This window comes from Pomacea canaliculata, linkage group LG1 (genome assembly GCF_003073045.1).
Source record: "Pomacea canaliculata isolate SZHN2017 linkage group LG1, ASM307304v1, whole genome shotgun sequence".
In the NCBI taxonomy this organism is placed as follows: domain Eukaryota; kingdom Metazoa; phylum Mollusca; class Gastropoda; order Architaenioglossa; family Ampullariidae; genus Pomacea; species Pomacea canaliculata.
The window spans coordinates 21,268,127-21,284,828 of record NC_037590.1 but is presented as its reverse complement, the minus strand read 5'-3'; the positions used below and the strand labels follow the sequence as shown (position 1 = coordinate 21,284,828).

Sequence of the window (16,702 nt, the reverse complement as noted above, 5' to 3'; positions counted from 1 at the left end):
ATGTCAATAAATATCAGAAAAACACCCGTACGACAAAGCGGCACAAAAAGCCTATATGTAAAATAGTATTTATAGAATGGTTTATACACACGACGATCCAAGACATACACTAGTCTGACGCAGCGATGGTACAAACGATGAAGAGCAATGAAGTGTAAAGATTTTTACCGACAAGACAATAGCAGACGATGATTGCCGGCCATTGTATGATGCGCCATGCAATCACCAGTTCTTCAAACAGTGGACAACGCTGTTTCAACAACAAGAACAACCACAACAACTACGAGGTAAAAAAAAAATAAAAATAAAAGAAACAAAACTTTGCCTAAAGGGACACAACTCCCAACGGAACGCGTTCAATTCTCTCCCTTCCTCTTTGTCCTCCCCACCCCACCCCCAACCACTTCTGCTGCAGACATTGTAGATAAGAGAGTAAATCTGTGTAACCTCACAAGCCAAGCATATCAGGATCACGGCGTAAAGTTATAAAACTCCGGCATAATTAAGCCCTCGCTATAAAAGACGTGCCTGTTGGTCTCGGCGCGGGAGAGAACTCTATCCGGGGCAGACTGCACGGCGCTCACCGACGCCTGTTTTCCGGACGAGGAAATGGCTACGAGCGACCAAAGAGTAAACTGTGAGATGGCCAACTCCGCGCTCACGTGCCCCGCTCCTCGAAGCGTTCGTGGTCCACAGACACCCCGGCGCGACCCAGCGTCTGTTTTTTTCAGACGAGAAGAAAACGCTAGCTTCCCCTCGAGACCGCCCGCATCCTCCTGGTGCAGACCTCGGAGCTCCCTGCTCCTTTTTTTCTTCCAGACGCTGCGCAGGGTTTCCTTTGCACCTGGCGAGCCACTCACTCGAAACTTGGATCGGGGCGTGCTCGAGAGGAGCGGCTTCTGCCACTGCAAGCCCGCCGGCCTCCTTGTCATGTCATAATAAAAGCGTATGATGTCTTTTCCTGTGTAAACAAGCAACCTCGGGCCCGTCTCGCTGCGCGGGAGCTTGTTTGCCGGAGGTTTATACACATAGGACTCGGGCCACTTGATTACGTCCACACACGTATCAGAGGTCCCGTCCGCAGCGCCACCTAGGTCGCAGTTCAGCCTCGTTACCTGCTAACGCTGGCTCTGACAACGGTTACAAGTGAGCGGGGTTCATTGAGGAGGGGGACTGGATGAAAGCAGAGCTGGGCTATTTGCATGACTGGCAGTAGTTCCCTTCCAAACGTCCCATAACGAGGGAAGTGTGAACGGTTCTGACCGGCACCCATGGGTATGGTACCGGTGTTTGCGGGGAATTGCGTGTTCGTGCATCTTTTTCTAAACCCCTCAACATGCATACAAAGTCTGAATAAATAAAATCTCTAACAGCGGTGGGTGTCTGTCGAGGGAATGGATGCTTACTATGCATAACAAGAGTAAATTATTTTGAAACGAAAGCAAAACATTGCGTGCTAACCAACCCGTTCTTGTCGAAAGCAACCGAGCAGCCTAGCGATAAATAACAAGCAAAGAGCCAAGGAAATCACTCAAAAATAACAACAAGTTACATGGTCAATAACTTACTACTGCCTTTCACTGATTGCCTAGAGAAGACAGATCAGTTCACTCCATGTCCGTCTGCTACTAATGAGGTGGCGCTCGTTCTGTGACCGACCTCACGTCAACAATCTCCAAGCTGTGAGCTCGGTCAGGTCTCGTCTCAGCGTCCCGGTGAATGTAGGAGAGAAGAGTTGTGGAATTTAGCGTGGCTCTGTTATGCGACCGAAATCTCGGGGGGAAAAAGAAAGAAAGAAAAAAAAAAAAAAAAAAAAGGAAGAAAGAGGAGATGAAAGAAGTGGATAGGAGAGGGATATTTATATATATATATCAACTTTGTTTTAGCAAACCAAGCCAACTGTGTGTATTGTCCTAACGATATTTTACTGTCTGTTGTGTCAGACACTTGGGGAGAACTGTAACAAAGCGAGACTCAAAAAAAAAAAAAAAAAAAAAAAAAAAAAAAATTATAAGCGTCAGGTGTACTTAGGCTACCTCCATCTCTTAGTCATTAGCAGCTGTTGTTCCGCGCGCACTATTCGTCACCTGCCACCTACCTTAACCTTCAAGACTTTTTTTTTAAAATAGAGAAAGGATTTTAAATACTAGAGGTGATATCGCTGAAAAAAGTAGAGTGTAAAAAGAAAAGAGGATGTCATGTGACTGTTAATACAATTCCAAAACTCGCCCTGATCAAAAGAAACCAAAATGTACAGCATGTCTGTCAGAGGATCGTTCTGGTCTGTAGCTTGTCGACCACTGCAGTTCCTTTATTTTATGTTTTCACATTCGGCAAAGTTTTCATCTGGTACAAGATATACAACGGGGTGATGAGTACAAGCTATGAATATATTTACATCAAATGAAACCATAAACATGAAAAGCAACATTTAAAAGGGCCTCTTAAAACAGTCATCTGCACGCATCTTTTTCTGGGTCATTTTCATAGAAAAAAAGTTTTACATGCTCCAGAAGATTAAAAACAGTCGTGAGACTCAGGTTCAGAAGACCCCCATGGTGGCGTTTGAGACTTTCGAGCGGACCCTGAAATAGCTTGTGTCCGCAGACACACCCACTTCGTTGCCACGCTCCAACGGGTAGTCCTGTGAACAGTAGTCCCGTCCCCTGGGCCCTTCTTTCCACAGGGGACTGGTGTTCGTTGACCTGTCCATCTCACCACCCGCCGTAAACAGACATAAGGCGAGTGTCTTCACAGCCTCCTTGCAAAGTCCATTGCAAGAGTCCATTTTGCCATAGTGCTCTCACATAGAAGAGTATATATATTTATGTTTCACAAGTGATGTAACCCTGCACGAGATTCACAGGTGACGCCTGGTTTGACGTATGATGCGAGTACATGCGTTTCACAGCTAACGTCACTACATGTTTCACAGTCAAGGCAGACGTGTTTCACAGATGACGTAGACACGTGTCACAGGGGACGTAAGCACGTGTCACAGAAGATGTCAGCGCGTGATTTGGTGACTTCAGTTTCTCGAGGGTTATCAGGTGAAAACGTCTGCCGAGCCTCCAACTGAGCTCTTCTTTCTTTCATCTACACTACGGATCACTGACTTTATTCAGCACACAGGCTCGGTCACACGTCGTTCGCTCAAGATGCAATGTTTAGTCTTCTTAGCGGAACCTGGCCAAGCGGGTAACACAGTTGTGAGTACACGGCTCTTAGCCTTTCACTTACTACACTCAAAAGTTACGGTAACCACGCATGCGTGTCAAATGATCACTGTTTCCGGTCTGGTTTTACAGATGGCCGCACGTTTTCAGACCCTTGCGTTTCAAACAACGTCTCAAGTACTCAGCTCTGCAGTGACATTTGGATCCATGTATCACCGCCATGTTGTTTGAACCTTACGTCAGAAGGCCAACCAACCAACAAACCAAAACCAAACTAAACGGCAGTGCTACCGCTCTGACTGAGACAAGACAGTCTGGCGCTGACCCGAATAAGCAGCATGGCGTTCAGCCCCTGATGTCACTCAGACCTAGTTAGGACAAGCACAACAACCATCTGAATGCCATGCTCACACTCCAATCCGATAGTCCAAAGAAGAAGAAGACCCGTTGGTAAGCAAACTTTCTGGTTTGAGCATGGGTAGTCCTCTGACTTTCGATGCTGCGTTGTCATGATCACGTGTTGAAGCGAGGCGCTTGACGGCAGTTGCGAGGGCTGCTCATCTGCAGGCGCAGGACTGCACGCTCATACCCGGGTAGTTCTTGAGGACCACGTTGCGGTTCTCGTCGAAGTAGAGAAGCGTTACTGAGGTCATGACATCCGGGACACAGCAGGGCGCAGGCACGTCCGCGTACAGGCCGACGGCGTTGACGATACTTTGGATGGTGGCGTGGTTAGACGGGCGAAGCTTCTGAAAAACCGTAAAATCGACAAGGTATTGTGAGAAGACGATAAGGCATACACGATGATAAAATAAGATATGACTTTCCGATTTATACTCAGAGGGCAGTTAGACAATTAAACAAGGGTCAGAACCACACAATACAACATCAATAATCAAAAATACCATCGCACATTGACCCCCGCCACACCAGACAGACCCCCATACAATCACAACAGATGCAATATGATTACAATTGGTTCACACATATGAACACAGAATCAGCGGCCAGACAGAAGCTAACGGAACTCTTACGATGAGGCATGATGTAAGACTACAGACACTTGTTTCGAGAAGACGAAAAAGCAGACACAATATGTGTTTTAATGTGTGGATTTATGGACACATCTGAAAGATGTGCAAGGATCCGTCAAATAAGCCATGCAAAAGACAGGAAGAAGGGCTACCGAGCAGAGATAAGAGAGAGAGAGATTGAAAGACACACAGTCAGTGTAATTGCTTAAATTAGGTTTGACCAGGCTGCTTCAAAGGATGATCCAAGTGGCTATAGATTCTCGTGGAATCGGGAGGCAAGCATAAACCACTTGGCGAGGCCGGCACAATGCTCAAGCAGCGGCGAGTGGATTAATCCAGAACTGATATGTTTACACACGGCGTCCTCTGTTAACTCTGGGGCTGCCGTGTTCTTCAAAGCCGGCGGAGAGGTATCGCCAGGTATCGCCAGGTATCGCCTAGCACAGCACTCCTTCCCTTTAAACCCCTCCGCCCCAAAACGGCTCTCAAGCTATCTGATCTCCTCCGCCAGAGGTTTTCAGTCAGGGCACGCGGGCCGCGCTCGCCCGTGCGTCTCTCGAAAGCTGTGGGTCAAGGGTTAAGCGGATGTTGCTGTCTAGGGTTAATCTAAAGTTAATCTCTCGAGATCTCTGCGACTCTTCAATCTTCGAGTGTTTTCTTTGTCGCCACGAGGCACGACCTCTGGAGCGGTGACCATCCAGAACACAGCCTCGCGATACAAAGAAGTTGTCATTCGCCAATCAAGTGATCAGAAAAGTGCATCATGCTTATTCTTTTCTCTCTCACTCACACATTCACAAACCGGCCCCTTTCCTCTTTCCGCGCCTGCAGCGAAAGGGCTGAGGCTGCTGTTCGGATCCAGCCATGTTCATTCACTGAAGTAAGGGCACGAGTGCGCTCCATGTGACCTACAGTCAGCCCCCAAGTCCTGCCCTCCATTAACTCAAGTTTCTCTCGTCGTGTGACCACAAAGGTGCTCGGCGACTCGCCGGGGGTCTGAAAGCGGTCATTTGTCGCGGTCCTCAATGGAGGTCGGGCTAAGCAAGTACCACCCCTGAAGCGCAGGTGAATAGGGGTGATGTCTGTTTTGTCCAGGCATCGGCGGTTGGGAGAAAATCCATGAACGCGCACACAAGCAAACATGCACACTGTTTTCGGGAGAGGATGGGTTGCTCTTGTTTATCGGTAGTCAAAGAGCCTGGAAATGAATGTGTTTGGGTCTTCTCGGTAACATCTCACGGATTAGTTTTTGGAATACAATTATGGGAGACTGGACCCAGGGCCATATGAGTCTCTACTATCACATCTAAGGTGGTGAAGACTGGGTGTGGACAATAGTAGACATATTTAAATAGATCGTCAGAATAATTGTGGCCATATACACACACACACTGTTCCAAGGTTGAAGCAGCCGCAAGAAAAAGGAAGGAGCAGAAGGACAAAGGTGCACTTTAGCCTCGATGAGTGGGAGGAGCAGAGAACTAGAGACTTGGCTTTCCCGACGACCTTCCATTCGCACTCACAAACATGGTGGACTGGACTAAATAGACCCTGCCCCCGCTTGCCTCTACAGGTGTCAAGAAGTCGAGGAAGATAGTCTGCGCGAGGTAGAAAAACAGGGAGTTATTAGATTAGCTTCCAAAGACCGCCTTTCTTGCTGGTGGTCTAGCCACATGAATACCACGGGTGGCGCCAAGAGAAGGGTAGATGGCACTCGCTTTCTCCTGCTGTAAAATCCTTTTTCTTCCCTTCCCCCCTCACCCATCCACGCACGAATCTGCTCATGAGCACCAGGTGGCTTATGACTCTCACCACCCTTCTGTACTGGAATGACCATTGTTAGGGAGTGCCGAGGATCGTACTTTGCCATTCTCACCTCTGACCTAGCGGCTTTGCGGGTACTAGCTTCCTCTCTATTGTACATAGGTGATGATACGGCTGTCAACACTTCATACTATCATCCTTGCCTGACTTGCTCTTCTAGTGCCACAGAAATCTTTGATACAGACCGACATCAAAGCAAACGCTTGAAGAAGTACGAACAAGTTGTGAATCAAAATTCGTTTTAACAAGAAAACGAGGCTACAGAGTGGTAACCCTTACACTGCTAACAGCTCTCTTCATTGACAAGATGAAAGAGTCTGGTTACTGTGCACATATTCACAAAGTATTAAAAACTGTTATCAAAACTAAAATTAATTCCTGAAATGTTTACATGTTTTCACACTCAGATGACGTGTGCGATGGGGGTTAGATGGTTAGCTTCAAACAGAAAGATGATTTTTTTTCCTTTCACAACAAACTGAACCTCTTGTATTTGTAACGGTCCCTGATACGCTAAGCGTCATCAAAATGTTCAGCAGCTGAACATAACATCAGCCTTTTAGTTTCCTGTTCAGATTCATACAAATATTTGTCTGGAGCGAGAGGTCAACACCGATTGCATCCTCTGCGAACAGGATGACGGCATGAGGACAGACCTTGCATAGTTGTCGAGGGTTTGATGTGCAGCGGAAGCACCGTGGCTCACCCTGGCGACTGTCACACCCTCTGGTGGCAGCCATCTAACCCTGACGTCTGCCAGACCTGACCTTTGCAGCAGCGCAAGGAGCAGTTGACGATGACAGGCGGCCATGATGACGCACGTCTCGGCCACCGACAGCCAGTGTCCACCCACCTTGATGAGGCGACTGACGAAGTCTTTCTGAGGCTAACACCACTTGGGTTTCGTGGCCTCTTTCTCGCTTTGTGCTGCAAATGTCTTCAGGAAGAAAATCTCACCGAGATGTATTTATCTTCTTATCTGTCTTCCCATTCTTCTTTTTTTTTTTTCTCCTCTTATTTTTCTCTTTCGCCTTCTACTTCTTCTTTACCCTCCTTCTTCATAATTTTTTTGTTCTCTTTGCCATCCTTCTGGTCTTTCTGATCCCGGTTTGTTATATCCACTCTACTGTACATTTGTTATATCCATTCTAATGCAAATTTGTTATATATCCAGCCTACGATAATTAGTTATGTCCGATCTACTGTACATTTTATTTCAGACAGAACACGTTTTTTTTTTTTAAATTTTTTTCCTTTCGTCCTCGGCCATTCAAATGTTTCTGGCAGTTATCTGTCTGCAATCCGAGATGTGTGTGTTTAAAGGTGACAGCTTAGAGCCAAGAACGAAAGGCTTGTAACCGAGAGCGCCACACAGGTCATGTGACCACAAGGGTATGTCGCTTGGGCAAAGATGGACTATCAAGCGGGTGCGCTATATAACTGGCAATAACACTATTTGATTGTTGCACAAACAAAGATAAAAGCATAAAGAACTTAATGAAAGTATCACTGATTTCGCGAGTTTTCAATCTCTTAAAAGGAAGGAGAGTACTGCTTCATCTTCTCAAGCCTCCGTGCTCTGTGTGGTGTGGACGACTTCGTTGGGCATTACAGAGAACATAAGCATATTCGTGTCTCCGTGATTTCAAACTGACACCATAGAACGACAGCAGAGATGAAGTTCTGATGGAATATGAGATACAGATAAAGCTCGGATCAACGAGCTCACGCACGTATTGAAAATAAACCTGCGCGTCAGTGTAGCTGACGTTTCCTCTTCAACCAATGTTTCCATATCTTTGATGAAATATAAAAATATGAACAGGCAGCAAGTTGCATTTTAATCTGGATAATAGATAAAGAAAATACTTTTCTCGCTGTATCAAAGTTCGATGATCTACTCACGCGAAATGCATCCCCCTAAAAGACTCAAAATCTACTTTATATCTCACTGAAGTTTTTTTCCTCCTTATTTCTTCCACGGATGATTGCATACATATTTTTAGCCGTCCTTTATCCTTGAAATGCGCTGCCTTTTTCTGTTCTGCTGATTCACCCTGCATTAAGTCTCGTGTCAAACAGACAACAAAGCCGACAGGACTGGTTACAATTAACCGCGGCATTTCAGTGCCAGATCAGCTGGATTCCAGCGGGTGGCTCACCCAGTCACCTCCCTCTGGGGGTCTCCCCACTGAGTGCCGATGATTTCAGCAGATTGCTGCGATTTTGTTTTTGTTTTTTGTTTGTTTTCTTTTCTTTTCTCGGGAAAAAACAAGCCTGAAACAGCCAACAGCGATTGCCAGCCTCCTGGTGTGATAACAAGAAAGCAAAGCAGAGCTCGGATGAAGCCATGGTCAGTCTTCCTGTATGTAAGCAGGGAGGGAGGAGAAAGTTTTGTTATTGCCAACTTTGACTGATGCTTTTGAGAAGAGACAGGAAGCAATCAGCAGCCAGTGGTACGCGAAAAAAATAAATAAATAAATGGTACATGCATGTGACAGACATTTCTCAAGATAACTGTTTCGGGGGTTCCGTCTTCTGGCGCCGTGCCTGCACTCATAGAGAGTAAGAGAGAGAGATGGTCATTGTGGTTTTCTCTCCTCTCTCTCCCAAACAGGGTGGGGAAACAACCTTCAGAAGAAAAAGACGGGTACCTTGGCTAGCATGTCGCGATCGAATAATTGTATGAATGACATTCAGCCAAGCAAAGTCGCCACAGTCTTGCTTTTCCGTCGGACATCACGAAGGTCTCGCCTAATTAGCCTCATCCTGTGTCGCTCAAACATCATCGCTACACTCTTGGCCTCCAGCTTTTGTCCCGGCAACCCTTTGGTGGACCCTTCCTTCATTCCGGCATTGCACGCAGCTCTCCTACCCTTGAGGCACAGCAGCGGGGGCAAGGGGGTGTCTGTGAAGACAACATTTAGAGTGATTGGCGGCGGTTGGGGGTGGGATGGGTGGGGAATGATGATAGTGCCAGAAAGGATTAGTTTTACGCGCAGGAACAATTCGTGTGACTGCTTTTACATTTCACCAGGCCTGGCGCGTCCATAACGTATAGCCGCTTCACACGTGTGTCGCTCCGCAGGTAACAACAATAATGGACGCTATGCAAATTACCACTCGCGGCAGCGGTCTGACCGCCGACGGCTGTCGCTGATGCAGGTCTTGGTGGGGAAGCTGATTGCTGGAATCGGTGGGACCATTTTTGGCCCGGAAGTGCCTGCCAGTCTCGTCCGGTGGTCCCTCCGTCAAGCTCTAGACGTCACATCCTGTTCCTGTCGCTCGGCGTTAAGCGCTAACCGCCGTCACTCCATGGTTTTCCTCCCTTTCTTCCAGATAACAATCGTAAAATGCTGGAATGGCCTACATGCTTGGGTAATACTGATTTTGATGTTAATCGCCCATGACTGGGGCATTTAGCGAACGATGGAAAGAAGCCCGCACCAGCTTTCTGCAAAAGAACTGGTTGTTCTTCGTGATATGGGGTCCATCAGGGCAGGTCGTTGCAGAACAAACTTCTACTCCATGCTGAGAAAGGTCGCGAGATAGTGTTGCCAAACACACAGCAAATACTGATGTCTAGAGCTGCTCGATAATTACACCTTTTTTAAAAATCTTCTTTCTTGCCGAAAATGAATAAGGCGTTCTAGACATAATATTTTACCGCAAATTCAGGGGATGGACAAAGACAAACGAAAGTGAAGGTGAAGAGAGTTGTAATAACATCGAATTGAAGAAAAGGGTGAAGGAGGATCTCTCCGCAACTAAAGTCCAGTTCACGGACAAGCCCAATACAGTTCGTCGTTGCTGAAAGCACCCGGATGAAACTGTTATGGGTGTAGGCGTGGAAAGCAGATTTCACAACCTCGCTCTTCTCTTGCTCTGAACCAAACAAACGTCGGAGTAAAAACCACCATCCTAGCAAATGTGTCTCAAAGCCGTGTAGAATGCTTATCTCAGCTTTTCTCTGTCCAAGTCCAGAAAGGCCTGTCTTACCTTACAGGGCGGCCGACAGCAAGCATGACCTTTAGCAAAGGTATCGCCCCCAACAAAGACAGGAAAGTAAACTTTTCTTTCCCTCTCTCTTCCTCTTTCCCCGCCAATTCTCTCTCTTTCTCTCGCTGTCTCCTGTAATTAGGCACCTGTGTTCACACTGACAGCCCTTTTCACCCTCACTTTCCTCACTAAAGCATGGAGGTAAGGACTTGCTCGAAAAACAATGATAGATATTAACAATAATAATGTCTATAAATCATAGATCGTACACACGTTTTTGAAAAAAAATTATCTTGCGAACAAGCTCCTTTCACAATGAAATATAAAATTATATTTAGCACTAGCAATTAATGGGCATAGAAGAAAAGCCTCGCAAAGGTTTCTCCACTAAGTCAAGAACCAGTGCAGTAAATCAGGGTACCCGTCTATCAGGCCGAGCAACACAGTCGGGTGTGTAGAGCTGATGATCGTAAACACGAATTTAGACTAGGTGTAGCCCGGGTAACTTGTCCCCTGAACTCCAACTGTAATTGTGTGTTTGTTTCTACTTTCGATCTGCGGCTTCGTCTAAGTGAAGGTTAAGGAAAAACTAGAATAAAAAGCTCACAGTGTAGCGAAATATTAAAACACTTTATCTTTTCCACCTGCGGTACTCATGTGTCCATTTTTTTAACTTGTTCATGCTCACATCTCGTTTTGGACAACAGAAGAGGCCTAACCTTTCGAGTCAAGGGGAGATAATGCAGGGATTTGTCTTGAGTTATGTTTGGTCCTGATAACGCGGAACACATCAAACGCAAGAGGGAGGTTGGCTGTGGGAGGGATGGGGAGGATTGAAAGAACATGGCCACCTGTAGTGAAGGGGACGATAACATGACTGGTGCCATCCATCCACGCGACTCGACATCTCCTTCCTTTTTTCTTTCATCAGCACCGTCTTAAATGATAAAACTTTGATTCGTTTATTATTTTTTATTAGAAGATTAAAAGGCTTGTTTATTTCTCATATTTCAACAATGTATCTCTCGTTCGTGTGCATCAAACTCTTCTCCCCTTCTCATTGACTATTTAAAGTTAGCTGACCAATGCAAACTATTCCTTTTCGATCTCTATAACTCTAACACAAAAACTGAAAGTGTGGTTGCTGTTTAGAAATGACTCGTGTATATATATATAGTAAAGCAATGTCTCCAAGTACCTAGAGATTCCGCGACTCATTGTTGCTGTCGTTATGCTGTCTTCTTGGCACACAGAACAGATCCCTGTCCTTGATTGTGTCTGCTTGTTTTTATCTCCACCCGACTAAGTTCTCAAGGTTGAATATTTTGTCAGACCTTCGACTGGTGTGTGAAGGGCTGTAGGGCGAGCTACAAAAAACCAACTATTTGAGGGCTGAGGAACGGTAGGGGATCCGGAAAGGTCTTCTCGGTCATTCCAGTGTCAACCAGTGCTGTTTAGAAAGATCGGTCAGTCAATCAGGCGGAAAGATCCAGGCCTTGACGCGTTCGACTTACACACAAGTCGGTGCGGTGTTCCCCCGCACTTTTTCCCCTCTAACTGTTGGGGAATCGCCCTTTCCGATGTTATCTAGCCAGTGAATCGAATCCAAGCGGGGGCCTGGGCTGGCGCCAGAATAAACCTTTCGTGCTTAACTGGGCGAGAAACAATTTAATCTCTCGGCCGACTTGGGCTCCAAAATAGTGCCATCGCCACACGCACATGCTGGCCCCCGAGTGGGACGTGCACACCACCGACAGACGAGCTCTTGCGTGTCCACGACATCTTGGAGGAGCTGCCTCTTATTTTTAGCGCGCCCATCGGAGTGATCAGGAAGGAATGGCCGTGTGCTCATAAAAATTCGTCAACAATGCTATCCCCCCCCCCCCTTTTTTTTTTATTTTATAATCTGCAAAGCAGGGGAAAGGTGAAAGTCATGTGACATTTCACGATCCTTATCGGAAAAAAGAATTTTTGTTTAAGAACAAACTCTAGTAATTCAGTAAATTTAAAATGTTTTTTGGTTGTTTAATATCAACTAAATGTGAGCTGCGGCCCTATACTCCACTAGGGATGATTAGTAACAAGAAGAAGAAGAAATGTGAGCTGAATACGGACTGTATTTTTATTGTAGTCTGTGCATTTTATTTTAATGAAAAATCTGACTTTTGGGTTGAATTGGAGTGAGATGGGGAAAGGGAAGGGCGCGTACAGGCTGGGGTAATTTTTCAGGAAGAATGGAGACTTGTCTTCAATTTGAAGAAATTAGCGGAGAGAAAAGACAAAATAAAACCTTCTGTCAAACACTAAAAACTCTAACAATTCCCAATTAAACTTAAAAACACGAAAGCTACCATAGGGCAAAAACAGTTTCAACCGGAGGAGATCGCTGTTTTGCTCTTTTGCAAACACCTCCGAGTCCTGCTCAACCTCGCCACAGTCACAAGAAGTTTGGAGAACTCGTTAGCTGTAGTACCCATGAATGCCTGTAGAAAGACAGCTGAAACCCTGAAATGGCTTGCAATGCCACAGATACAAGATGCCCTCGATAAGCGGCGATATACTAGCACAACAAACTACTCATAATGGAGGGCTTTCACGACCCCCTGTGACCTCATAGGCCGAGCAAGAAATTTTCGAGTTGACAGACATGAGAGGTGTTTCCGGTCGTCTGCGCATGGCAATTGTTGTCTGCTATTTTGCAAAAATCTCGCTAGATATCGCGAAGCTAATTTTCCTTGGGTAAATGAATAAAGATAAAACCCATGTAGAAAAAGTTCTACTCTATAGTCTAGATTCATAAAAATTAGGTTACAATTAAAGTAACAGATTAAATTCCCCCAATAAATAAATAAATCCTCTCATTTTCAGTTATAGCCTACTGTTATTTAGTACTGAAAGGCATAGTGGTGTTGAAACCATGTGCACTCCGGTATCCTTGCTCTGTAACATTATTCTTACTCATTTTACATTTTGTTTTCCCTGTATTTGACTCGGTTGCTCGCTTGGTTGCTGTTTGTAGTTGGATGGCTTAGAGCCTGACTTCCCCTCCCCCGTCCCCTCAACCACCCGCACTTCTCTCCCACTCTCCCCATCCCCCTCTACCCGATAAGGTGAGTGTTTGCAAGGAAATCAGTGGCGACGCTGGTCCTTGTCGCGCGGCGCTGCGGGTAAACTCACTGACAAATCCCTGCACTTGACCACTTCGACAGCAGGCTGAGGGCCGAGGAGCTCTCCGGCGCGGGAGGGAAGGGAGCCAACGTCCACCGGGACGTCACGAGCGCCGTCGTCTTTACGACCGTCTGTCGTCTGCTGAAGTAGCGTCGCGTGCGCTGATAATAATTTCATACTTCTTCTGCCTGCTGCTCAGAAGTGACAGCGGCTCTCTAACGACCATTGTTGAGGGGGGGATACTTACAGACGGCGACAGTCTGAGAAGCCAGAAACTCCTGGCTACAAGAAGTCAGCTTATGCTCTGAGCTCCGAGACACACCTTTGAGTTAACTCGGGATTTCATTATCATCATCGTCGTTGTCATCATCGTTCGTTATTTTTGTCATCGTCTTAATTTAAGCGTTAAAATGAAGAGCATGAGACGAAAATGTGAAATGAATGGCTGCTGCTATTACTTAACGACGACGATGATGAGAACGAATATGATGAAGATGATGTTAATAACGATGATTATGATGACAATAATAAAGAAAATAGTATATCTTTGTTTACCACAATGCAAAGCAAGACAGCTATAGTTATGCCCCCCTCCTCTAGATGTCATCTGGAAGAGATGCGACCTCTGTGTGTTTGTGTGTTTGTGTGTTTGTGTGAGAGAGTGTGCTAACTCCAGCAAGAGAACATGTCTATACAAGAGCCTGATGCCCCTGTACTTACCTTCGTGAGTGGAAAGGGACACGTGCCGGCACAATAATGCGCCTCAAACGATTTCGGGGAGATAATCCAGTCGCCCCAGCCAATATCCGCAAAGTCCACCACCAGGCGGCGCCGTGCGCACACCTTGCTGGGGCTGTTGTCAGGCGACGCAGCGTTGTCGTGGTAATCCTCCCACCCATCCGGAAGCAAGAGCCGCTGGCTGCTTTTCCTGCCGCTCTGTCGTCGCCCCTTGCGCCCACGATGCTTCCTCCTCCGGTTCTGCCCCCTGGTGGGCGGATAGGGAATCAGCCTTCCGCCCCCCGTCTTCTGGCGCCCTTCTCGGCGCGCCGTTAGCATGCCCGGGTGCGTTTGGGGCATGTTGAATTTGAGGTACTTGAACTTGTAGTATTCCTGAGGGTCTTCTGGGATTTCGTTGGTCAGAATCGAACGCTTCTCCCGTCGCACCGACGGCACCACGTCCTCAATGTCCTTGTCCCTTGATTTTGGTGACTCTCTGTCACTGGCATGGTGCCTCCCCAGCTCAGCTAAACCCTTCTTCTCGTAGGTATCGTCGTCTCCACCCTCACCGAAGGAATGCATGTTGTTTTCGCGATGTTTCTTTCCCATCTTTCCACCACCTTGTCTCTCGATCTCGTCTTCTCTTCATCGGTGAACCGACAATGTTTTGTCTCTCCGTTTCATTTTTATTCCCACCTTTTTCGTTGTTGATGCTACCTTCTTCGCCACCAACACCTTCCTCACCGCCGAGGTCTTCGTAGTCTTTCCCTTGACCCTCGACTCGCCTGCTGTGCATTCTCTCCGCCACGATATCAAGTTCTTCAAGGTTGACACTCTCCGTTTCGTTGGAGTATAGGATGAGGAAAGGGAGCGAGTGGTGCCAGACGAACTTCTTAAGCGACACCTGGCGGGTTTTGCCGCTGGGCTTGTCGGCTCGGAAGCTGAGGGCGAACAGGTGAGGGTGCTGGCGGTCAGCCATCAGACAGCTGACCACTGCGTCCGTCGCGCCGTACCACTGCCAGCCCGCGGAGGAGGACCTCATGATGATGGAGCCCGTCTGGCTGAGGTAGTGGGGAGCCACCTCGTAGAGGATCAGCTCGGTGTTGTCTCCACGCATGCGTGAGTGCTTCTTCCGGTGACCGGGTTTTCGCTTGTACAGGTGGACATTTCGCTCGCAGTACTCGCTCCGTGGGCGGGATAGAAGAGAGGTTAAAGACGAACATAGCTTCGCCGTTCACTTCACCTATCGACGAAAACAAAAATCAACAAATAAAAAACCATATATAGCTTCTCCGTAAACATTTCCTGTGTCTGGACTAAACAAATCAATAAACAAACATAGCTTTGTCGTTCAGGTCACCTGTTACAAAACTAAACACATAGTTTTGCCATTCACATTGTTAATAAAAACAAACGAGCTAACCTTTTCTAGATACAAGCAGGTTAATTTTAATAGAAATAATAGAAATAAAGGTATTTCCTATAAAACTCCATCAACATGAGGTATGCATACATCTCTCACGGAGGAGTCCTCAGCCTCTTGCCCCTAACCCTTGACCCTATTTGGGGGAAGCAAATGGTGGAGAAGAAAACTTGCGCGAGGAAACGAGCGTCCACGAGAAATTTTCAGTTTGTGCCTCGAAAGAAGTCAAAGGACGCCCCTCCGGATAGTGAGCCAACAGCAGAAGTTATGGACGCCACCTGCTTTGTGACTCTTTCGTCACCATGGCGATACATCTGGAAGCTGTTCACACGCTGCGCACACTCACTTCAGAGGCGAGTCAATCCTCACGTGGCTCAAATCGTCAAACGGAGCGTTCCACAGAGCCCACTACGTTCAGCGTGTCAGCCTGTCTCCTGGGTATGGGGCGGAAATTGCTGCCACTTTGGCGCGGACCCTGAGGCAGTCTTCTGGCTTTCTGGCTCGCAAGCTATGCTACTACGTTCTGGGCAAACTGTTAAAAAAAAAAAAAAACAACCACCAAAAGCTACTGAAGCTTCAGAACGGGTACTTTGTGTGTGAACGCCGCTGCCAACACCCTGAAGGTTCTGGCGGAAAGAAAAATGCCAGAGACTTTATTCAGCACGTTAGCCCATCAAATGCCAGGTGTGACTGTGTTTTCTGTTCTTCGCTCTTTAGTGCTGAACATGTCTGCTGAGAAGATAAAACAGCAAAACCAATTCTTTGGCATCCATGAACAGCAAGAATTAATCCTCAACGAACACCTTTGGTGAAGACGAGAATCTTTCTGTTGAAGTAGTCGATCAACAACTACTTTGTTTCTTTTTTTTTAAAAAAAATAAAAAGAGTTCTAGTCTAGCTGTTCAGAAAAGACTTCCTGACTAGAATCATATCAAAACACTCCATTATAGTTTATAAGCATATTTGTCTCAAAGTTCTCGAGATAAGCAAGCGTCTGTTTTGTCTACACCCTGTCACACTAACCCTTCTACTAAAGATGACTTATGTTTTAAAACTAAACCAGATTAATATGCTGGTTTTAGGCAAACACAAGCGTTTGTGTGCATTGTCAGCTTGGAAATTACACAAGAGTTGACGATAAGCTTTCCCGCCATGTGTGAGAAGCTAAAGGTGCGTGGTCGGGACGAAGAGCATTGCTGGCAAGGATGGTAGCAGATGAACAAATAATGTTTAGCGAGTGTTTTATGGCGCGAGGGGCAAGTTTGCAGCTATGATGGAGTGGCAAAGGCAAAGTTGCCATCATGCGCCTGGCAGATTTGTGGGGTGAGATTTGATGAACTGACAGAGCTCCTTCTTCTTCA

General features: G+C 46.6%; 1 protein-coding gene across 1 annotated transcript in view; it reads right to left on the bottom strand.

Moving 5' to 3' along the window:
* Positions 1-2,023: 2,023 nt before the first annotated feature.
* The window catches only part of LOC112573440 (bone morphogenetic protein 3-like), a 31,334-nt gene continuing 16,655 nt past the window's right edge, over positions 2,024-16,702 (bottom strand). The window contains 4 exon segments of the mRNA XM_025253825.1: positions 2,024-3,925; positions 13,922-14,412; positions 14,615-15,083; positions 15,085-15,161. Of these exon segments, the coding sequence (XP_025109610.1) occupies positions 3,734-3,925; positions 13,922-14,412; positions 14,615-15,083; positions 15,085-15,161 (1,229 nt within the window). The 3' untranslated portion in view covers positions 2,024-3,733.